This window comes from Lepidochelys olivacea (genome assembly GCF_965140295.1).
Source record: "Lepidochelys olivacea isolate rLepOli2 genome assembly, chromosome: 3".
Classification (NCBI taxonomy): domain Eukaryota; kingdom Metazoa; phylum Chordata; order Testudines; family Cheloniidae; genus Lepidochelys; species Lepidochelys olivacea.
Window position 1 is genome coordinate 115518960 of NC_140413.1, and position 24462 is coordinate 115543421.

Here is a 24462-nt window from a genome sequence, read left to right on the forward strand (position 1 = left end):
TACATGTTTTAGAAATATTTAGATAAAAATACAAATATGTTTAACAATTTAACATTTTTAAATCAAAGTACTGTACCCCATGGCAGGAATTTCATAAATCAGACCTCAATCTGGAGAAAACTTTTACAGCTATATCATAAATGTCTGAAAATAAGGTGTTTATGATGGAAGGCAATAGCATAACATTAGTAATGCTTGTGCTCTCTTTTAAGTTAGGTACATATAAGTTAAAATAAATTTAATTAACCTTCATCAGGACCATGCTTGTTTTTTTCCACAGAGAAACAAAATGCATAAAAAATGGTAATTGACTTATGACCCTCCCCACCTTTATTTCCTTTATATAAATAAAAAAGTGTGGGATTACAACTTCAATTGCTTGACTACCAATTTGCTAAACACTACTAGGAGCATCCAAGGTGGAGTCAACTGTGAATTTATATTTAAATCTCTGAAATAAATCACTGGAAAGGTCATGGATTACAAGTATTCATTGTGAAATCCAGTGAGTAAATCTCCTTTAAATGCTAATTACTGCTATCTACAAAGAAACCCCTCCCCACAATTGGGCACAGTAAATCTGTGCTGAAAAATAGGTGAGTGTATAGAATAGTAAAATGGTGAAGGATGTAGTATAGACTTTAAAAGGAGGTATTTGTAATTTGAGGTGTAGATGTAAATATAGCCATTAGAAAGTCATGAAGGAGAGAAAAGACTTGCAAAATACCTTGTCAAGAATCAGAGTAACAGCCCTGTTAGTCTGTATTCGCAAAAAGAAAAGGAGAACTTGTGGCACCTTAGAGACTAAAACCAATTTATTTGAGCATAAGCTTTCTAGCTCACTTCATCGGATGCATCCGATGAAGTGAGCTGTAGCTCACAAAAGCTTATGCTCAAATAAATTGGTTAGTCTTTAAGGTGCCACAGGTACTCCATTTCTTTTTGTCAAGAATCGGCAGTGCTCCAGACTGCAGTACATATAAGCTCTTCAGTTTAAAATTTAATATAACTCTTGAAAAAGTCATGTCTAAAATGTTTCCTTTAAGTTATTTTATCAGTGAGGCTAACTGACCATCTGATTTATTATTAAAAGCGTTATGCCCTCAAATCTGAGGTCCAAAAAAACCAACAACCCTCACACCTGATGTTATAAAATAATGTCTAATTCTAATTTTCCATAATGAAAATTGAAATCCACAGCTTATCTTTTGCTTGCTAGAAAAAGTCAAATTGACTAATATCTCCAAATAGCTATCTATCATAAATAAATATTTGCAAGGTAAACATCTTTTTAAAGAATATTTTTGACACGATAGACCATCAAGAGTTATTGCTTTTACCAACTCTTATAAACTTTGGACTCCTTTCATAATTTTCTTTTCATGCTTTCTATTAATAATAAAAGCCAAACAAGTCCAACAAATACACGTAAATAATAAAAGGCATTAAACTATCAGAAGCAAGGAAATCTGTCCATCCAAATTCATTCTTAAAATTGCCCTGTTGTGTCTGGCTGTTGTGTGAGTATCAGAACAGTGGGTGCTTTTTACATGTCAAATGTGTTGCAACTCTAGACACAATGGAGGCAAAATACTGTTAATATATTTTATGCCTTGGGTTTAAGCCAGAGACTTTCATTTATACTCAAGTAATCACAATATATGACCAAGAGCAGAATTTGGCCCTTAATATTTAAACATTTAATAAACTTAAGACCAAAACCCGCTGTTTGGAGTCTTTCAATGACTAGTGGAGTTTGGAACAGGGGTGTTGGGTGTGTATGACATATATCTGATGGATTTAGAATGTAGGGAATTTATGGAAAAAATCCAGGGCTGTGCTACAAATCTAGAGGGAGAAAACTCAACCAGCTCCAGATGTTGACATGGTTGACTGCGAGAACATGAAATGCAGCAGATTTAACTGTTGCAGCCTGAGATTTTTTTTTCTCTCTTCCAAATACTATAAATGGAATACATTCTCACTCCTAAAGGGAAGGGAGATGGTAGGAGGAGTTAAGAAAAGCTGCCAACAGTATCTGCCAACTTAATAGAAGATAAATGCAAAAAAGGTTATTAATTCTCTATGTTGTTCATTGGATTTTAATGAGATAGGAAATGACTGAAATATGTATGAAAATCTTAATATTGTATCAATACTTTAGCAGCAAAATATAACTGAAAATAAATTCTTATCCTCCGGACTCCTAGCTACCATAAATGTTTGTAAAATCAAGCATTCTTGTCCTTAAAGCCCACATAAAATACTACAGTTTTATTAGACTACAGACTATATAAAATACTTGCAGTTTTATTAGACTACAGACTATACCATTCAATTAAAAACACTTACAAGCGGAACCATTTTGGGAAAGTACTGAGCTGATCCATTGTGTGAGATTACCCATGTTCTTGTCACTCCAGCAGCACATTGTACATGTGTGGCCTGTGGGGTGTTTGAGGTAAAGACAGTTTCAGCCCTCATCCTAAAGATTTTTTTTTTTTTTAAATCAAGTTATTTGAACATACACTTTTTGTACTCATCATTTCCTTCTAACTTTTATTTAATGAAGTATTGAAATGAGGGGTAGGTATGTAATCCAAATGGCCTTGAAAGCTCTATTATAAAATTACTTTAGCACTTTTAAAAAGCTTACTACACAGCCCACAAACTACATATAGTAAGAATTAATATTTCTGAATGTCTGTAGCTTTCATAATAAGTATACAGCTCTATTTTTATCTTCAAAGCATTTTACAGACGTTAACTAATTAATGGATTCTTTGTCTTAGCATGGTATGAACGATAATACTAAAAGATGAGACGTAAAAACACTTTGTAAGTGATTGCCATGCATATAAAGCAGGGGTGGCCAACCTGAGCCTGAGAAGGCGCCAGAATTTACCAATGTACATTGCCAAAGAGCCACAGTAATACGTCAGCAGCCCCGCAGCAGCCGCCCCTCCCCCCCGCTCCTGTCCACCAGCAGCCCCGCCTATCAGCACCTCCCTCTCCCTCCCCACACTTCTGGATCAAAGGCATGCAGGAGGCTAGGGAGGGGAGGAGCGAGGGCACGGCAGACTCAGGGGAGGGGGCGGGAAGGGGTGGAGTGGGGGCAGGGCCTGTGGCAGAGCCAGGGGTTGAGCAATGAGCAGCCACCGCACATTGGAAAGTTGGGCGCCGGTAGCTCCAGCCCCAGAGTCGGTGCCGATACAAGGAGCCGCATATTAACTTCTGAAGAGCCGCATGTGGCTCCGGAGCCTCAGGTTGGCCACCCCCGATATAAAGCAATGCCTTTCGGAACAGCAGTCCTGCATCTGTCAGACTCAGCTCTTGATCTTTAAAACAGAAAAAGTAACTGATTAGTTCACATTCTGGTCCAGTTTCTTGTTAAACTGATTGAAATTAAACTAGGGTTACCATATGTCCGTATTTTCCCAGACATGTCCGGCTTTTTGGTTCTTAAGTCGGAGTCCGGGAGGAATTTTTAAATATCTAAAAGCGTCCAGGATTTTGCCATTATTATTTTTCCCCAAAGAAGAGTTGATCATTCAAGAAAGAAAGTGCCTGCTTTTTCTCCCTGGCTCCCAGCACTTACGCTGCAAAACAGCTGTTTCACATGGCAGGGAGGGAGGGGGGAGGAGGAGGAACGCGTGCACTCGGGGGGGGGGGGGGAGGAGGCGGGGCCAGGGCAGAGATTTGGGGAAGGGGTCAATGGGACAGGGAGGGGGTGGAGTTGAGGCAGGGACTTTAGGGAAGGGGGTTGGAATGGGGGCGGGGAAGGGGTAGAGTTGGGGCAGGGCTGGGGGGGGGCGGGGCACGAGCAAATTCTCCCCCCCCCCCCACCACCACCCTCCTGGGGGTCTATTTGGGTTTTAAGAATACTAAAAAGGAACCCAAACTGGTAAACTTGTATATATTTTCTACACCTCTAGTTTTTCAAAACTAAAGAACCAATTTAACCCTTTGAGACAATGGTTAATTCTTAGGGATTCAACAGTTAGCAAGGGTTAAGGAGAGCCATTAGGAGGCCTTGTGCCTTGAGGGACAATTTCTAGCTGCTTAGGAGGTTGGTCTAAGTCAAGATTCTTGCCTAGAATGAGTCATCACTGTACTTATTATCTCTGTCCCTGCTGCCCTTCCTGCCTCTAGCACCTCCAGTACCAATGTGCATTCCCAACCTGCCCTCAGTCCTTTACTGATTCATCCTTCGATCTGCAAATCATGAAGGAGAGGCAGGGTTTCAGTCTGAGAAAGAACAAGCATGTTGCTTCAAGCATTGCAGATCGAGAAGGTTGATGAAGAGAGCATGAGGCTTTCTGACCTCTTTGGGTACATCTACACAGGAATAAAAGACCCGTAGCACAGCCGTGGTTGGCCCAGGTCAGCTGAGTTAGGCGTACAGGAATCAGGCTTCTAGGCTAAAAGCTGCTGTATAGATGTTTGGGCTCAGGCTAGCTCAGGCTCTAGCCTTGGAGGGTCCCAGAGCTCAGATGCCAGCCCAAGGCAGTATACATCTACCGAGCAAATTTCCCCACCTTCTCCCCCCAACCCCCCAACCTGAGCTCCATGAATTTATTAGTCAGTTGACTAAGGGCCAGCTAGGTTTGCCAGAGGTCTGGTTTTTGACCAGAACACCTGGTCGAAAAGGGACCCTGGCAGCTCCAGTCAGCGCTGCTGGCTGGGCCATTAAAAGTCTGGTTGGCGGCGCAGCGGGGCTAAGGCAGGCTCCCTGCCTGCCCTGACTCTGCGCAGCTTCCTGGAAGCGGTGGGCATGACCCTGCGGCCCCTAGGCACAGTGGCAATTAGGGAAGCTCCCTGTGCTGCCCCCACCCCAAGCGCCAGCTCTGCAGCTCCCATTGGCTGGAAACAGCGGCCAATGGGAGCTGCAGGAGCGGTGCCTGCAGGTGTGGGCAGTACACACCACACAGAGCCGCCTGGCCATGCCTCCGCCTAGGTGCTGGACATGCTGGCCGCCTCCGGGAGCAGGGTGGAACAAGGGCAGTCGGGGAGCCTGCCTTACCCCCACTTCACCAGTGACCGGGAGCCACCTGAGGTAAGCGCCGTTCATCCAGAACCCGCACCCCAACCCTCTGCCCTAGGTCTGAACCCCCCTGCCGCACCCTAACTTCCACCCAGAGTCTGCACCGCTTCCCGCACCCCAACCCCCTGAGCCCACTCCAGACCCCTTAGCCCCAGCCCGGAGCCCCCTCCTGCACCCCAAACCCTGCACCCCCAGCCAGAGCCCTCACCTCCTCCCACACTCCAAACACCTTGGCCCCACCCCGAGCCCCCTCTCATGTACCCTGAACCCTTCGGTCCCAGCCCGGAGTCCCCTCTTACACTCCAAACTCTTTGTCCCTGGCCCGAGCCCAGAACCCTCACCCCCCTCCCGCACCCTAACCCCCTGCCCCAGCCCAGTTAAAGTGAGTAAGGTGCGGGAGAGCAAGCGATGGAAGGAGGGGGGGCCTTAGAGAAGGGTCAGGGCAAGGGTGTTCGGTTTTGTGCAATTATAAAGTTGGGAACCCCTAGGGCCAGCTGTGGGTTTTTTATCCCTGTGTAGACACACACTTTGGGCCCTGTCTACACTACAAAATGTTACCAGGATAGAAGAACATGGCTGTGAAGACTTAAGTGAGCTAACGCAATGCTGCATATAACTTAGTGGTCAGCTAACTTAAGTCTTCACAACCATGTTGTTCTGTCCTGGTAACATTTTGTAATGTAGGCACGGCCTTGGAGGGTAAGGAGGCGCTTTTGTAGGTGATTGGAGGAGACAGCTAAGCTATGGAGGCTGAAAGGTCTTATTAGGAAGAAGGAGGAAGAGCAGGAGGGGCTCCTGTGGAAAGGAGGGGAAAGACTGGCTCTCTCTGACTCCGCCCCCCACAATTTTGCAGCTTGCCTCCTGAAAGTGAGGTTTTTATAATGGAAACAAAATGATTTCTGTTGTCACAGGTTGGTTTCCCCTCATTTACTAATCATTTTTCAAATATCTGGTACATGCCTCATATTTGAAAAACCCAACCCTTTTCCCTTTGGGAAATTCCACTCATACTTTGTAACAAGCTTCCTATTAAACTGTATAGTTTTGTGGAAATGACTTAATTGTAGTATTCTTTCTAGGGCAAAGAATGAATGAAAGGAGTTTCATAGATTGGGTTTCTTTCTTGTTTCCTCTCCACATGTGAATCGTATGGCTTTAATTTTTAAGATTTAAAAAGCCAGAAAAAAATCAATAAATCACTTATTCATGATATTCATTTTCCATGGGAGGTTAGAGAGAGGTATACCTGTGTCTGGTAAAGTTAGTTGCACTCAGGCATTGCTAAGCCCTTCCTACCTGGGATTGTCAGATAAATATTTTTGCTTGTGGAATGCACTGAAGTCTACAAAAGGCATACATTCTCAAAGGGAGAGTAATCCCAGATTATTTTAGAAGTGTTTTATCCCAATTCCTGCCCTTGCAAATTACACAGTTTGAACTTTTAATGACTTAAAATGCCATGGGGGCAAGGGTGTTACTGGATGTTAGACTCTGAGTTAGATGAGGTTGTTCAGTCCTGTGTTAACAATTTTAGTTGTTCAGTCCTGTGTTAACAAGGAAGATTTTTACTTGTCAGATAAATACAATTACCATTAGAGATGCCAGTTGTTGAATAAGCAGTTGTCATTGGGCTAGTAAATGTGGATGTGAATACTAGGGATCTCGTAGATGTATTTTTAGGTTGGTTTGTTTGTGTTCCAATCATATCCACAGTGCACTTTCTAGGCACAAAGATATGTAGCCTCTTCCAGAGGGACTTAAAAGCTTAAGTCACTTTAGAAAGTGTGACTTAGGAGGCAGTTTTGAAAATTTTACCCTTTGTGCCCTGTGGGAGAATTACTGCATTTATCTAAATGTCTGGTGAAGAGCAATACTTGTCCCGAAGTTGTTGCCATTTGACTTTGATCTATTTTTCTTTGTGTACTCGTAGCATTCCAGTCAGATCTACAGAGCAAAGGAATGTACATTCTCATCCTTTCTCAGTTTTACCTCTTGCACAATATCAGGGGTCTGGTAGAATAATTGATTTCAAGTCTCATTGATTTAAATGGGGCCAGGATTTCACCCTTAATGTCTGCTTGTATACAATATCATTATCTGTCATTTCAGATTCATTGCTCAAGGATCTTCCCCGCACCCCAAAGAAACAAACCAGTGTATTAGCAACAAACAAGCCTAAGTATATTAACTTAAGTCTAATGTAATTTGACAAACCATTAATGACACTTCAAAATTTTTATATACCATGAACTTCAAGAGAGGCAGACCTGTGTGCCTGATAAACTATAGTGATATCAGTAAAAATGTTGCTGTACTGCCATCTGCTGTTCTTTTCAGTAATGTGGTAATTGTCTGTTGTTTCAATTTTGCAGTCTGAGGGAAATGACCTACCAGTCATGAAGCATGCTGGCAACGTTTTTAATGTGGAAATATGTATTTTGATACTTAGCTACTTTAAACAGTGTGGCATTTTTTGTATGCACACATAATTACTTTGCACCTGCTTTGGCAGGGAAGAGCTCAAATGTTAAGGTAGGAAGTAGCTGCTGAAAAATTACCAGCAGTCAGTGTCATTCCTGTTGAAGACACTTTTTCTCAATAAATAAATAAATAAATTAAATAAATGTTCTTGATTTCCTGCAGAGTTGCCTTCCACTCACAGATGGAAGAGCAGATACTTCCAAATATTTGGCATCTTTTCCATAGCTGCAGAGAATTCCAGCCATTTTCCTTTAAAATGTCATGAATAATCAAACTGGGCAAATATAATCTCAGGTTTGATGGATACTAACTGTCACGCTGTCTGGAGTTGGCTGACAACTGTGAGTGTCTACCTCAGGGCTGACTGTCAGAAAACAGGGCAGACACCCTAAGCTGGTCTAATGTTCTATAATTAGACTTCACCATGCCAGTAACAAATGTGAACTCCTGGATCATTCTGGGTTGCTCACAGTCCCGAGAGACCAGTCCCTTACCCCAGATCAGGTGGTACTCTAACTTCTGCTTCTTACAGAAAACAAGCTGACAGTGTCACCACCTGTGGGCTTTTCCATGGGCTTTTCTTTTGATGACGGAGAGTGAGGAATGCATTTTGAGTCTTTGACCTCTGATCATCACATGCACAGTGACCACTTGCTTTGAAATTAGCTCTTTTCCTTAAAATTCCTCATTTGCATTCCACAAGGCTTTTCTTATTTGATGGGTTATTTAGTTACAGGGGTATCCACAATATAAATGTTTACTACATTATAACAGGATACAGATAAGTGAAAACAATTACATTTAACAATCATTTTGATCTACAGTAGAGCCTCAGAGTTATGAACACCTCGGGAATGGAGGTTGTTCGTAACTCTGAACGAAACGTTATGGTGGTTCTTTCCAAAGTTTACAACTGAACATTGACTTAATACAGCTTTGACACTTTACTATAACGAAGAAAAATGCTGCTTTCCCTTTATTTTTTTAGTAGTTTATGTTTAACAGTACTGTACTACATTTGTATGTATGTATTTATGTATTTATTTTATTTTGTCCCTGCTGCTGCCTGATTGTGCACTTCAGGTTCCAAATGAGGTGTGTGGTTGACTAGTCAGTTCGTAACTCTGGTGTTCGTAACTCTTGAGTTTCTACTGTATACTAATACACAAGTGAATTGGCTTGGGGTTCTGGCATGAGCTGGCGCCTGGTCTGCAGTGTCACACTGACCATTCCTTCAAGACCTTGTGCTTCAGATACTCAGGGCTTGTCTACACTTGCAGCGCTACAGTGGCACAGCTACCACACCCATGGAGTTCTCCCATCAGCGTAGGTACTCCACCTTCCAGAGATGCAGTAGCTATGTCGACGCCCATCGACACATGGCACTGTCTACACCAGGGGTTAGGTGGGTATAAATAGCTACATCACTGAGGACTGTGGATTTTAGTTTTACCACCATAAGTTTGTAGACCAGGGCTCAGTGATGTATCAATTTCAGAAAGAAATAAAAACCACGAAGGAGAAATATCCAAGTCCAATCCAGACTATAAATATTGGACAAAGTCCCAGAATAATGAGGAAGGAGTAATTGTACACACGGATTTGGGAGGTCAATTTCTTTTGGCCAACAGTGTCCATTGGACACACCTATGCCCTAGGTATCCTCCTGTACCCCATTACACACATGCATAAATGGCAGAGTTGACCCAACTGTCTGTCAGTTCCTTACCACTGTAATGACAAGACAGAATTCCTGCAATGTCCACTTACTTTGCACACTTTACGTTTTTCTTAACCTAGTATATAATATTGAGTGTAGCTTTCTCTTTGTATCTGTTTTTATATGTAATTTCTGTTGTTCTAGATTCTGCTCCCCCACCCCTCGCTTACAGGGTTTCACTGGGATTTAATACCTGTCCTTCATGTGATGCTTTGATGCCCATTAATGATGGGCATACCTGGTGCTTGCTTTGTCTTGGAGATATCCTGGGGCAGTGTTCCATCTGTCTTTCTTTCTCTACATAGAGAGAGGGAAGCATATATGAAAATTCATCCTAGATTGATCAATGCAGGCCTCCTCAGGCTCTGAGAGCTACAATCAGTACTCGGATACTGAGGGCTTGTCTACACTGGCAAGTTTTGTCGCCAAAAACTGCGTACGCACTACACTGGGACTTTTGTCATGAAAAACTCCCAGTTTTGGCGACAAAAAACTTCCACCCCACCACTACAAGAGACTTTTGTCTTTTCCCTCTCCCTTTATTGTTGATGAAGAGCAAGTGTGGACACTGCTGACAGTATCCCACAATGCCTGCCGTGATTGCTCTGCTCAGTGTTTTGATCTCTGCTGCCCTGCAGGCATGCGTTTGGGGAACAAAGAGCAAATCATTGGAATGCTCCTGTCTGCCCTAAAAGAGGAACACAGCAGCTGCTGCAGGGGGAGGGGGACAGACTGCTGTGCTGCTTTGACATTCCTCCGCACAGAGAGTTCACAGAGCTACTCAGGATGCTGCTCGCTGCAGCTCAGGGTGCTGTGGGAGAACTCGGAGAGAATCCCAAGGTGCACAGCGATCAGCTCTTCCTTTCCACGACACTGTTTTCAGAGTCCCAGTGAATGTCTTCACTATGGATTGAATGTCTTAGAGATTTGGTCCACAGCTTCCACTGGAGGGGATTGTTTTCAGTGAGGAGTTTAGTCCAGGGTTCTTGGGATGCTGAATGTATTACCTGTCAGGTAAACATCTATCATGTCTGGTAAACACCTGTATTTTTGATGACTCAGTTTAATTTGTTGCTAGGCCAAGCTAGGCAAGAAGTGCAAATAATCGACCAGTCTGTGTAGGTGGCACTCAGCTTTTTTGTGCCCTCAAGAGACAACAGCAAAGGAAACTGGCTCCATCCTCAAAACAACATCATAGCAATTCTCTAGCTGCATCCAAACCAGGACTAGCACCGCCTAGTTGTCATCATTCAAGGTGGAGGGAGGGAAATGGAGGAATGGAGATGGGAGTCTGCCTTTACTGGGAGGGAAAGTGGGTTTAGGTGGTTTTGGTCTAACAGAGGGTTAGGCTCAGCTCTAGGGAGGCATATCTGTTGTGGCCTCTGCTTGTAGTGTAGGTTCTTGGCCTATGGTCCTGTCTATCCCTGTTAGCTCAAATTTGTGTGTTGGGGAGCAAGGTGAAGGAGAGAGATGCAAATAGGTAGTGCAGTGATCATAAGAAAGCAGACTGTCTAAACTCTTTTAAGTATGTGTTTGGGGGGGGTGTTGTTTTTTTGTCTAGTTTTTTAAGAAAACTAGAATTTGCATTGATTTAACATAAGAACTAAAAATGGCCATACTGGGTCAGACCAATGGACCATCTGTCCCAGTAGTCTGTCTTCTGACAATGGCCAGTGCCAGATGCTTCAGGGGGAGTGAACAGAACAGGGCAATTTATTGAGTGATCCATCCCTTGTCATCCAGTCCCAGCTTCTAGCTGTCAGAGGTTTAGGGACACCCAGAGCATGGTGTTGCATCCCTGACCATCTTGGCTAATAGCCATTGATGGATCTATCTTCCATGAACTTACCTGATTCTTATTTAAACCCTGTTATACTTTTGGCCTTTACAGCATCCTCTGGCAATGAGTTCCACAGGTTGACTGTATGTTATGTGAAGAAGTACTTTTTTATGTTAGTTTTCAAGCTGATGCCTATTAATTTCATTGGGTGCTTATTTTTGTGCCGGGAATTGCTAGGGCTGAGCCTTGGCACCTCTAGGCTTGGCAGGTCATAGCCCCAGTACGTAATTGCTTGAGCCTGGCACCTCTTTCATTACAAATTAAGCACTGGGGTGACCCTTTCGTTTTAGTGAGTATTGCAAAACTTGCATATAAGTATAGGATTCTCTCTTCCTTTGTCAGTGCATGAGAGTTCATGCAGGTATGCAATTCTTGTAAGTGCTAATGAGAACACAAGTGTAATCCCCTCCTCCACTGATGGCATAATAAACCTTTAAGAAAATTACTTCCATTGATCATAGAAAGCATCATCTCAGAATAAAATTTATTGGCTTTCATATCTAGCCCAGTTTGGTGGTGACCAAATGCTGCTGCTGTTTGATAGCCTATGTGAAATGGGTGTGGCGATCTCAGTCTTACTTCTAGAGAATTGACTTCCGTATGATCACAATCACTGTAACATTTGGAGCTATTTGGCTCCTTGGTTGGCAACATCAAAGACAAAGGATTTAATGGATGGAAATGCTAAACAAACCTCTCACTGTGAGAAGTGGTTCCTGCATGTGTGGGTTATAGCACAGTAACAAGGCTAGTTTGCATTGTTATTGGTCATGCTTATTGTGCCTGACCTGTGAATAAATAAAGGACTTTCAGGGATGTCCAGTCATCACCTGACATCAGCACTGAATTCCCAAAACAAGATGTTGGGGAGAAAATGTCTCCTCTGCTCTCAATGTCAGATTTGTTATATAATCCAAAAGTATTCATCTAAATACATAAGATACCTAATATTAACTGAACAACATTCTGACAAATCTGGTAGAATTGCATAATCTTAATAAAGGATATTAAGTCATTTCTATTGCAAGTCACTTTACTCCCAAAGTTAATATATTGGAAGCCGTACAACTTTGAAATCACCAAGCTAGCTGGCAAGGTAAGGTGCTGCATTTCAGATGAGAGTGTAAATTAAGTAGTTTCTGAAGTCTGTGTATATATCAAATAGTTTATTCTGGGGCTGGCTGGAGATTAAAGACATGTGCATTGAGAGACTGGTAGCCATTGATTATCACTTTACTACAGGTTTTTCTGCTCAGGAAATGAGTTTAATGTAATGCAAAACAAAACTGCTGACACAGTTGTGGATGATACAGTTGTTAGATTCTAGATTATGAAGAGAGGGTTTTTTATATTGTGGCTTTAATTTTTTTCAAAATAAAAACAAGTTAGAGTATACTTTCTTTCTTCCCCAATAAAACCAATATATTTGCAGATATTCTACTTCCAGCCTAGCTGACATTTAAATTTGTTAGTCTGAGATTAGCAATAGTGTTCTCCGACTAGGACAATATATTTAATAGTGCAACCTGGCAGAGATAGGGGCAATATTTTAGTAATATTTAGGACCTCTATATCTATATCTATATAATTTTTACAGATCCATATATATATATATATATATATATATGGTGGATCTGTAGAAATTAATGAGATTGCATACAGTAAATTGATATCTGATTGGTTGAATGTTACAACCACAACATTTATCTGTGAATTTAGTACAGTAGAAATTTAAAATGGGTAATTTAAGGATAATCTGGTTTCTGGTTGGAGGACACTAGATCTGTTCTTTAAGATAGTAAGAAGGAGCAGGTGTGGTAATGGTCTAGTGAAAATCCATTACTGTTGTGGTCCAACTTCCATCAGATAAAATCTTCATCTACTTAGGCCAGTTCTACACGATAAATGTGCATCATAACTACGTTGCTCAGGGGTGTGAAAAATCCACATCCTTGAGCAATGCAGTTATACAGACCTAACCCCCACTGTAGACAGCTACCGCCTCTTGCAGAGGTGGATTAACTCTGCAGATGGGAAAATAGGAGTATCTTCACTGAAGCACTACAGTGGCGCAGCTGCACCGTTGTCAGTGTAGACCTGCCCTTAGAATACTACTACTTAGACTAGAAGAAACAACACCATAAAACAGTCCAAACAACCTCCTCCCCTTCCCATTTAGACAAAAGGCTTGAAAAAGCCATTAACCTCTTGGAAGCTGAGGGTGTGAGTAAGGAGGCCTTCATGGTGGGGAGAGGGGTGTGTTTTTGTTTTTTTAAATGAAAGTTTAGTTGTGAAATGAGCATGGCAACTCCACTGTGACTCCTGTATGCCCCTCACTTAGCCATATCATCATACCAGGGAAGGGAGCGATAGAGTAATGACGCGCTTCCTCCTCCTGCACCTTCTGGTCACTTTCATACAAGCCAGGATAGTAGAGAGGGGAAGGGACAGAAAAATTTTCCCAGGAGCTAGGCAAAAGTGGATTTTCAAATTTTACAAGATCTTTTTTAGCCAAATGAAGATCTGAAATATGATAACGGTCTGGCAGGGATCAGAGACAATAGTCTAATAGAAATACCAGCCCCTTTCACTTCCCAATAGCAGTGTGCTGACTGCCTCGTATCTGATGCGGTGAAACTTCTCCCTTCCATTGTAGTTGAATTTATCATCTACCTCTCATTAATGGAGAGAGTTCTCAGAATAGTAGGTGTCTGGTAAATTTTTCAAACCCTAACAGCTCTTCAGCATGCAGCCTCTGGATCAGGAGTGATCTAACCAATTTTTGTTCCATTTGACACCAGTGCAGCATCATGCTAACCTCAAAAATTACTTTGACTTGGGGATTGATTTTTTTTTTTTTTTTTTGGTCAGCAATGGCAAACTTCTAATAACTTGCCTATCAACAACTTTTTTTTTTTTCCCCCCTGCTGCAGCAGGATTTTGGAGCTGATGATATAGAAGAGGGGAGAGGGAGTAGGCATTGGGATGATATCTGGGAGGAGCTGGAAGAGGTACGTGGTACTGACCATGCATCCAGGGTTTCAAGGCAGTCCGAGCTCTTCTGCTATATCTCCAAGCTTGAGTGATATATGGGACAACCATGAGACTTACCAGTTTTCCTCTTGACTCTGACAGTAGTGACAAGAGCCAGAACTACCCTTCCTACCAAGTCCAACAAACTGAAATTTGCTGTAAAGGTGGAGAAATTAAGCTATCTTCCGAATTTGAGTTTAATTTAGTTTTTAAAGTTGAGGAGGTGATTGGAAAAGATAATGTTTTAAAAGTTGGAAAATAAAAGCAAAATGAGGGGGAGGGTGATTACAGTTCTGAAGGGGAGATTGAGGGTAGGAAAAGAGAAACTTTTGAGTTACTTACAGTCCCAGTGGGTGGGAAGGAAAGCGGAGTCACTACTACCTTCCCTGTCTCCGGTTGAAGCACTGGTCTAATTGCATCTCTCATTTTGCTCCTTGGCATGCTTACAGCTTCAAGGTCATATTAAGTCACTCTGAGTAAGAGAAATGCCTGCTTCCTACGTAGGATATCTGCCTTACCCCACTAGGCTGATTTCTCTGCATTCTTTTCGGAAGCATTATTGCTTGAACTTATTCTCCTAGCAAGAAACCAAGTTTGACCCTTCTAAGTAAAGTTGGGAGTGCTCTAATTTATTCTGTCTGGTGATTTTGATGGATTTTGCGGGTTGGGGTGGAATTTTTGCAATTTATGCCAAATTTTGAAGCTAGCATCATTTTGTGTACAATGTACACTTGTGTCCAACACCTTGAGTAATCATTTACCCCCGGGCAAAATACTTACTCAAACACCATGGTTCTGTTTTATACCCACTTTACACTAGTATAAATGACTACACAAGGCCCATTTTTTCTAGTTAATCTCCACAAAATAACTTCTGGAAGTTTTGAGTTTCCAGGGGTCAGGAATCTATTCACATAAACTTACCTTCAGAGAACAAGAATTATAGATAAGTAATTTTCTCAGTTGCAGTTGTTAGTTGTGATGTGATAACTCAGCTCACCTTCTCCAGGGTCAGATTTTGTCATTTAGCATTTATATATCTTTTTTCATTTTATTTCTTTCACATTTATTTTAAGAAATTAATGAATATGGGTGTGGAAACAATGGAAGACTACAAGCAGATAAAACCTCCCTCTCAACATACTATGAAGAAAAAGAATGTCATCTGTATAACTACACTTCTAGGCAGTTAACAGTTTTAGAATTCCAGCTGGAAAAATTCCCAGTAGTCAAATGCTAGAAGCAATGACCTAGGAGTGAGGATTTATTATTATAATTTACCTGTAAATCTTCTCTAAAGGTAAAAAATTTTCTTCGTGTCCTGACACTTTCCCTAATCCCATGCCAAACTGGCTTCAGTTTGGGTCTCCCTAATAGTAGAGCATTATATTTGAGCCACCAGATTAACCATGATTTAACACTTACATATTTGACTTAATTAGTATGTTCTTCTAGGATTATGGGTTCATATGGTGGTTTTTATTTTTCTCTTTAGCCTAGTGCTATAATTACTGTAATACACTAAACTGCAGAGATAATATACCAGGTTTTGGATGTTCTTTCCCCTGTAGTCTAGGGTTGCCAACCCTCCAGGATTGTCCTGTGTGATTGCGTTTCTTCAAAGCAAAATAGCTGCAAGTTGGTATTGTCCGCATTAGGCAACAGCCAGGTCAGCACAAGGTCTTATGGGATTATATGGAATTTAATAACTGTAACTGTCATAAATCAGTAATTGTGAGTGGAAGACAATGCATTCCTGCATTCATTTCTTCTGTGTGCGTTTTGGAGACACTGAGCTTTTCCTGTTACTTACATTCTCTCTTCTCTCCGACCCCCCACCCCCCAAAAGTTTCATTTTAGTTTTCCTGCTAAGTGCATTTGCCCATTAGGTAGCATTATAATCTTGTGGTCTAAACGTTAGAGTGCATACACTGCATTTAAGTCCACATTTGCTGTATCTCTTGGGTTGTTGCTAACCTACTGGAAATATACTAATAAGGACACAATCGATGGCACATTTTGCCTAAACAACTATAATGTACTATATAAATCAAGAACCCTGGCACTCCACTCAGAAAGACTGCAGCGGCTATTAGAATTCTGATTGTACACTATGTAAGGCATAAACTAAACTGTCTCCACCTAGAGGCCAAATGCTCTTAGCAGGAAAGCTTTAATGAGATTTGCCCCTTTTGACGATCCGTAGGAAAGCAGGAAGGGGGGTCAGAGACTGACATGCACAGAAGCAGGTGTCAGCATGTGGTGCAGAAAGGTGCATTGTAAGCAGAAACTAACCTAAAATGATAGATAAAAATCTTATAATTTATATAAAAAAAGTAAGGCTCTAGAAAATCTCTTGTGAAGGGGAAAAAAATAAATATCTTTATTCTGTATTTTTATTTAGGGCTAAATTGTGATTGGTTTGTGTGGCAGTGCAGGGGAGTAAGAGGGTGGAAGGCACCACATTCAGTGTGCACTCTACCATACCTGCACAAGGAGGGAGATGGAGTGAGTAGCTTCCTTGGGGCTTGTACTCTTCTGCCCACCCCTCTGCACATGGACCTGAGAGTGGTAGGGAACAGGAAGTTCCTGGGCTATCCTCCACCCAATACTGTAACCAGCACTGCTGCACCAGAGGACATGCATTGCATCAAGTGCATAATATAGACCAGATGGAGTGTACTTGTTCTCTTTTTCCTTCCCTCCCCAGACTACTGTATTTTTTTAAAGCAGATGTCCTCTGCCTTCACTGGGGCACTGCTCTGTCTAATGCAGGCAAAAAGCCACCAGAGCAGCGCCCAGGGTGCAGCTAAGCAGAGATAAAGCTGCTAGGATCTGAGATTAAAACTGGATTTTTGCCTTCTCATGCATCATCACCAGCTTTGATTCTGCAAGCCAAACTATACTCTTTTTACACCGCTGCAACCTCACTGATTTTATAAGCTGTTGCACTGGTGAGTAGATAAGATCTAGCCGTCAGAACATTTCAATACTGGCGATGTGTGGAAAAGGAAAGAACCCAATTTGATTTTAAGATCTCAGAGTGAGTTTGCAGGATTGGTGCTTTCATTCTTTGCAGGATTGGTGCTTTCATTCTTGATGCTATGTTCTTCTCCATACTGGGAAAGAGGTTGAGCATCTGCTTCAGAAAAAATTACTAATGTCCTGTGTATCTTCTGAGTAGAGGCATTTCTGAAGTGAACAGCTGATATCCACACAAAACCTGAGTACTGAACTTACTTCACTTGCCCAGAAAGAATGAGAGTGAGCCTAGAATGTTCTGAATGAGCCTCTGTCAAGCAACAAGACCAATCCAGACATGATTTTCTTCACTTACCAATGAGAGGGGAAACTAGGTTTATAATAAGAACTACTGATAAATCCTTAATTAGCAGACCTAAGAGGTGCCACCATAATACTGGAATATATATTTTACAAGATCACATTAAAATGTAAATTCATCTCTGTATTAAAAGTTGAAGTATGTATTATCTTTTGAGCGATTTTAATACATAATTTAGTGAATTAAGATTATCGTAAATCTAATTTGTTTCTATCTGATTTTTCCTTTTTTTATATATATACAGTTGGACAAAGAGAACCTGCGAATGTGATTGTAAAAGAAGAGCTAGCTGAAAACATGGAAGCCATGCCACCAGAATCAACTGATAAGGATGGTGTGGAAGATGGACAGAAAGATGTTCAAGAAGCTAATGAACAGTTGCCACCAGAGGAAGAAAAAGTAGAAGAGCTAGAACAGCCCAGTGAATCTCAGTCTAATGATGTCGGATTTAAAAAAGTCTTTAAATTTGTTGGTTTCAAGTTTACTGTTAAAAAAGATAAGACTGAAAAGTCTGAACCTGTTCAGCTACTGACTGTAAAAAAAGAGGAAGAAGAAGTGGCAGCAAATGGAGCTGGAGATCATAAAGAAGTCAAGATAGAAACAGTGGAGGAAGCAACAGAAAGTGAAGTGACGCACCCTGCAGAAAAAATTGAAGAACCAAAAAGTGAGGAAAGGAAAGATGAATCTCTTCCTGAAAAGGTAGCAGAAAGCCCAAGTGAGGAAGCTGAAGGAAACAAAGAGGCAGAAGGAAAAAAAGAACCTAGCAAGTCATCAGAGTCTCCAACAAATGGATTAGTTAATGAAACCGCATCACCACTAAGAAAATTCTTTACTCAGGGTTGGGCTGGGTTTAGGAAAAAGACAAGTTTTAGGAAACCTAAAGAGGATGAGCAGCAGGCTCCTGAGAAAGAAAAGGAAGAGCAAGAAAGGGAAGTGGCAGAGATCACAGTAGAAGCAAGTGAGAAGGAGAAAACTGAGAAAGAAAAGGAAGAGCAAGAAAGGGAAGTGGCAGAGATCCCAGTAGAAGCAAGTGAGAAGGAGAAAACTGAGAAAGAAAAGGAAGAGCAAGAAAGGGAAGTGGCAGAGATCCCAGTAGAAGCAAGTTTGAAGGAGGAAGTTGTTATTCCTTCTGAACAGTCACTTCCACAAGAGACCACTGAAAGTGTAAACAAGGAATCTGAACTGTCCTTTGAAGAAAAAGTAGACCTATCTCCTGAAGAAAAACCAAAACCAGTGAAAGAATGTAAAATATCCTTAGAAGAAAAAGTTGAAATACACTTTGAAGAGAAATCTGAACTACCAGCTCCCATGACCATGGAAATATTTGGTGAAAAATTAGAAAAATCTAAAGGCAGATCTAAAGAAGAATATGAACCTGTAGCTCCAAAGACAGCAGAAGTATTTGGTGAAAAAATTGAGAAATCTGAACCAAAAGCTCCACTGGCAACTGAAATCTTTGATGAAAAGTTAGAGACAGAGGAAGAAGTTCATGTTAGCACTACAGAAGAGAAAGAGGTAAAGATAGAACAGATGCCCTCCTCAGCTTCTGAACAATCAGTTGAAGGAGATGGTGAGCTACAAAAAATTCAACACACTGAGGAACAAATACAAGCCAAAGAAACAGTATGCATAGTAGTAGACGACCACATCAAGCAAACAGAACCAAGCGCTGAAGATGCAGCTGCATGTAAGCCTCTAGACGGCATCACAACTGAGGTTGAACTGTTGTCATCACAAGAAAGAGCCAAAGTGCAAGGCAGCCCCTTAAAGAAACTTTTTACAGGAACTGGCTTAAAGAAGCTTTCTGGAAAGAAACATAAAGGAAAGAGAGAAGAAACTAAGCCAGGGGAACAAGCAGAACAAATTCAACATTTAGCTGATTCCCCAGAAAGTCCAGAAGAACAAAAGGCAGAGAGCTCTGCCTCTTCACCTGAAGAATCAACAGAGCCTCCTTCTGTGGAGAAAGCCACAGATGCAACACGGGTCACTGAAACTGAAGGAGTAATTTCAGATGTAGAGAGGAAAAGAGAGTGTGTAACTCCTTGGGCATCATTTAAAAAGATGGTGACTCCCAAGAAACGTGTCAGAAGGCCTTCTGAAAGTGACAAAGAAGAAGAAATTGATAAGGCAAAGAGTGCTACCTTGTCTTCTACTGAAAGTGCAGTCTCTGAAAATCAGGAAGAAACTAAAGTAAATGGTGAGGAGCAGAAGCTAGAAAAAAGCATAGAAGAGCCAAAACGAAAGGTTGATACTTCTGTATCATGGGAAGCCTTAATTTGTGTAGGCTCCTCTAAGAAAAGAGCTAGGAAATCGTCCTCTTCTGATGAGGAAGTAGGACAGAGGCTTGCTCAAGAAGGCCAAAAAATAGATGAAGTTGGCCAAAGCAAAGAAACTGCACCAGACATGATCCTAACTAGTTCCCAAGAAAGTGATCAAGGACAAGGAAGTTCCTCACCAGAACAAGCTGGGAGTCCATCTGAAGGAGAGGGTGTTTCAACCTGGGAATCATTTAAAAGGCTAGTCACTCCAAGAAGAAAATCCAAAACCAAAATGGAAGAAAGAACTGAAGAATCTGTGTTAGTTTCCAGCATAGAACATTCTACTTCAGATGGTGAACCTGGAAAAGAAGAAACATGGGTTTCATTAAAAAAATTAATACCTGGTCGTCGGAAGAAAAAGTCAGATGGGAAGCCAGAACAAGCTTGTGTTGAGGAAGCTGGAGAAGAGATGACAGAAACCAATGAAGAAGACTCTGATGTTCCAGCTGTTGTTCCTTTATCTGAGTACGAAGCAGCTGAACAAGAGAAAATTGAGGCCCAGCAAGCAACACAAGCTGAGGCAATAAGGGTAGAAAGTTTAGATGAAAAGAGAGCTGAAAAATTAGAAGATACCTTAATTATTGAACCATCTAATGAAGGACTGGTTCATGCAGTTACTGTGACTGTTGTAGAGGGAGAGAGAGCAGTTACCAGTATTGAAGAAAGGTCACCATCTTGGATATCTGCTACTGTGACAGAGTCCATTGAACAGGAAAAAGATGATGAAGAACAAACTGAGCAGATATTTGAAACTGAAGTTGTTGTAGAAAAGACAGTGGTGGTTACTAAAACTTTGCCAGAGTTGAGAAAGGATATTAGTGATGATACTATAGTAAGTGAGCTGGAGTTAACCTCAGAAGCATTGACAGCACTGGAAGAGGCAACAGAAGTTTCCTGTGGTGAAGAAGCCACAGAAGTATCCCTTGCAGAGGAGACGACTGAAATGGTTTCTGCTGTGTCACAGTTAACTGAATCCCCAGATACTACAGAAGAAGTTACACCTGTGCAAGAGCTAGAAGGGACTGAGCAAAATTTAGAAGAATTAAATAAACAAACACAGGACATTCTAGAGGAAGTTGTAGAAAGAGTGAAGCTATCAGATGAAGTACAGATGATTAGTGAAAGAACTGTAACAGTCATTCAGTCAGTGCAGAAAATTGGATCTGAAATGAAAGATGAAGCTAATGAAGTTACAGTCATATGCAAAGAAACTGTGTTGGTTGAACAGTCCTTAAAGAAAGAAGAACCTAAAGAGGCTGACATTCAACATATGGAAAGTGCAGGAAGTGTTCAAGGTAGAAATGAAGCTGACGAAAGTGTTCTACAGGAAGTGTCAGAGATGAGTGAAAAGTGTGCAGTGATGAAGGAACACACAGAAGAAGCTAAAAGTCTGGATAGATTGGCAGATGAAAGTCAGTGGCAAGAAACTGAACAAGCATTTATAGAAAGACATGAAGAAACGTCTGAAGTAGAAAGGATTCTAGAGAAATGTAAATTGAAAGAGGAGGAATTTTACAGTGGTGTCACAATAACTACCAATGCAGAACATGAAGTGAAAGCTGAGTATGTTACAGTAGTAAAACAACAAGAAATTTCAACTGAAGGGGCCAAAGTGAATTTAATAGAAATAATTCCAGGTGAAATCACAGATGAAGATGCTCCGGAAGTGGATGGATCTGAAAGTGAAACACATGAAGCAAAGCTTGAGCTGTCCCAGGAATTTAAACAAGTGGTGGACATGGTGCCTAACTTAGAATCAAAATGCATGAAAGTATCTGTAACAGAAGCCCCTTTGCAGAGTGAGGCAGAAGATGCCATGCTCACTTTGGAATCAAAACATTCAGAAGCAACTGCAGCTCAGTCCCCCATACCAAGTGAGGGGACTGACATCCCAGTGCAGAGTGAAAGGGAACATGCCAGGGAGGCCTTAGAACCAAGAAGCACAGAAGCACTTGTAGATGAGGCCCCTGTGCAGAGTGGGGTAACTGAGGCTCCTGTGAAGAAAGAGGTGCAAGATGCTGTGCTTATCTTAGAATCAGAATGCACTGAAGCAGTTGCAGCTGAAGCTCCAGTGCAGAGTGATGTGACTGAGGCTTCTGTGCAAAGTGAGGGGCAAGATGCTATGCTTAGCTTGGAATCAAAGGGCACTGAGGCCACTGTACAGAGGGAGGTGACTGAGGCCACCATGCAGAGTGAGGTGGAAGGAATTGCTACTGAGGGGGTGATGCAGAGTGAGGTAACTGAGGCTCCTGTGAAGAAAGAGATGGAAGATGCTGTGCTTATCTTAGAATCAGAATGCACTGAAACAGTTTCATCTGAGGCTCCAATGCAGAGGGATGTGACTGAGGCCGCTGTGCAGAGTGGGGTGGAAGATGCCGCGCATATTGTAGAAAAAGAATGCACAGAAGCACTGGCAAGTGAGGTGCAAGATGCCGTGCTTCTCTTGGAATCAGAATGCACAGAAACAATTGCTGCTGAGGCCACTGTGCAGAGTGAGGTAACTGAGGAGGCCACAGTGCAGAATGAGGTGGAAGAAATTGCCCCTGCGGCCACAGTGCAGAACGAGGTGCACGATTCCATGCTTACCTTAGAATCAAAATGCACAGAAATCACTGCTCTAGAGACCACCATGAAGAGCGAGGGAACTGAGATTCCTATGCAGAGTGAGATGGAAGATGCCCTGCTTTCCTTAGAATCAAAATGCACAGACGCAATTGTAACTGGGGCTGCCGTGCAGAGTGGGGTAACTGAGGCACCTGTGAAGAGAGAGGTAGAAGATGCTGCGCTTACCTTAGAATCAGAACACACTGAAGCAGTTGCAGCTGAGGCTCCCATGCAGAATGATGTAGAAGATGCCCCATCTAAATTAGAATCAGAATACCCGGGGGCAGTTGTAAATGGGGCCCCTCTACAGAGTCCTAAAGAACTGCCTGTATATGAAAAGGGAGATAAAGAGGAGCCCATGGAAGCAAAACAAATACTTCTGCTGCCTGCTACAAGTTCAAATGACAATCAGCGAGAGGAAACCAAGTTTGAGCTAATGATGGAAATTGAAAAAGATTTGTTTGAATCTGGAAAATTGGAACTTGCAAGTGGGGATAAACTTTATTTGACTCCAGTGCAGCAAGAGATTTTAGCTGTGCAGCTGGAAGATACTGGCTCACCCATTCCTAGTGTTGAAAGCTCGGAGGCTCAGAAAGCATCTGTGCCTGTAACAGCTGCAGCAATTGAAGAACAAATCATTGCAGAAACTGTAACATCTATGGAAAGCTCAGCTGAAACTTTGAAGCCTTTAGCAGCAGTGCCTGAAAAACTGTTTTCTGATCTAGTCCAAGATGTTACCATTGCTCATTCAGGATTTGAGGCTGCGGGCGGTAGGAGTGAAGAAACTGCAACAATGTCAGTATCAGAGATGACCGCTGCAATCGTGAATGGAATAACTGAGGCAGCAACAAGCTGTACACAACCTGATTTGGTCAAAAAAGATTACGTGGATGATGCAACACAGTCAGAGTGTAGGGAAGAAGCTGAGAAAAAAATAGTTTCTCAAGATAAAAAAAGCCCATCTCTAACCCACGTAGAATTCGAAAAAGATATTGTTCAGTCTGTCACTGTAGAATCTCAGAGTACAAAAATTGTATTAAAGATCATTCAGACTGCTGTTGACAAACTTGAGAGAACAGAAGAGCCAGCTGCTGTGTGCATGGCATCTGAATCACAGCAGCAGATTGAATCAGCAGATGGAAGTCAAAAAGGTATAAATATATCTGAAGTTCAGGAAAGTGTACAGGCTCATCAGCAGCTTCTTGTAAAAGGTGAAAAGACAATAGAGGGTAAAGAACAAGAGTTCCAGCAACCAAGTACAGTCAAACATACTATTTTAACACAGTCTGCAGAGAAACAAGCTACTCTAGAACAAACTGAAGATGTGCCATTAATTTCTGATTTGTCAAAAGAAGGAGAAATTCAGGATTCAGGAAAGATTATAGCTGTCCCTGAAGGTGTTTCAAGTGAAAGTTTAGGGGCTCAAAAATCAGCGATAGATATGAGTGTTTCAGAAGACTTATCCAAAGAGACAAGAACAGACCAACCAAAGCTAAAGGAAAAAGAAGCTGGGCAGACTGTGGCCACCCAAGAGAAATATATGATTCAGCAAACACATATAGAAAGGAAGGAAGACAAACATAGCCAACCAGTGGAAGACATGAAGAGACACACAGAGGAAGATGTAAATAATCAAGAATATGCATCTTGTGGGAGTCCACAATCAAAGTCAGAGCTCACCAAATCTTGAGGCCCAATGTAAGTAGCATTTTCATTACTTATTTTTGGTAGAATTATTCAGAATCTTTTCATTTTTTCATAGTTACTGATTTGATACTGTGTAGTGCCTTGTGTAGTGCCTTTTGCAAACGTCGAAGACCTCCTCTGGATTGCAAACCAGGGACCAGATTTTCAGATTATTTTGCCTAACTTGAGACACCTAGACCCATATTGGTTGAAACTATAGTAAAGAACAGAATTACCAGACACACAGATGAACACAATCTGTTGGGGAAGAGTCAACACCCCTTTTGTAAAGGGAAATCATGTCTCATCAATCTTTATTAGAATTCTTTGGACAAGGGTGATCCAGTGGATACAGTGTACTTGGACTCTCAGAAAGCCTTTGACACGGTGTCA

At 41.7% G+C, this 24462-nt stretch overlaps 1 protein-coding gene across 2 annotated transcripts in view; it reads left to right on the top strand.

Moving 5' to 3' along the window:
- AKAP12 (A-kinase anchoring protein 12) overlaps positions 1-24462 on the top strand; it is a 132703-nt gene that overhangs the window by 98986 nt on the left and 9255 nt on the right. For both annotated transcript variants that reach the window (XM_084623714.1, XM_084623715.1), the window contains one exon: positions 17706-24081. In XM_084623714.1, the coding sequence (XP_084479840.1) occupies positions 17706-24073 (6368 nt within the window). In that variant the 3' untranslated portion in view covers positions 24074-24081. The remainder of the gene's footprint in view (positions 1-17705; positions 24082-24462) is intronic.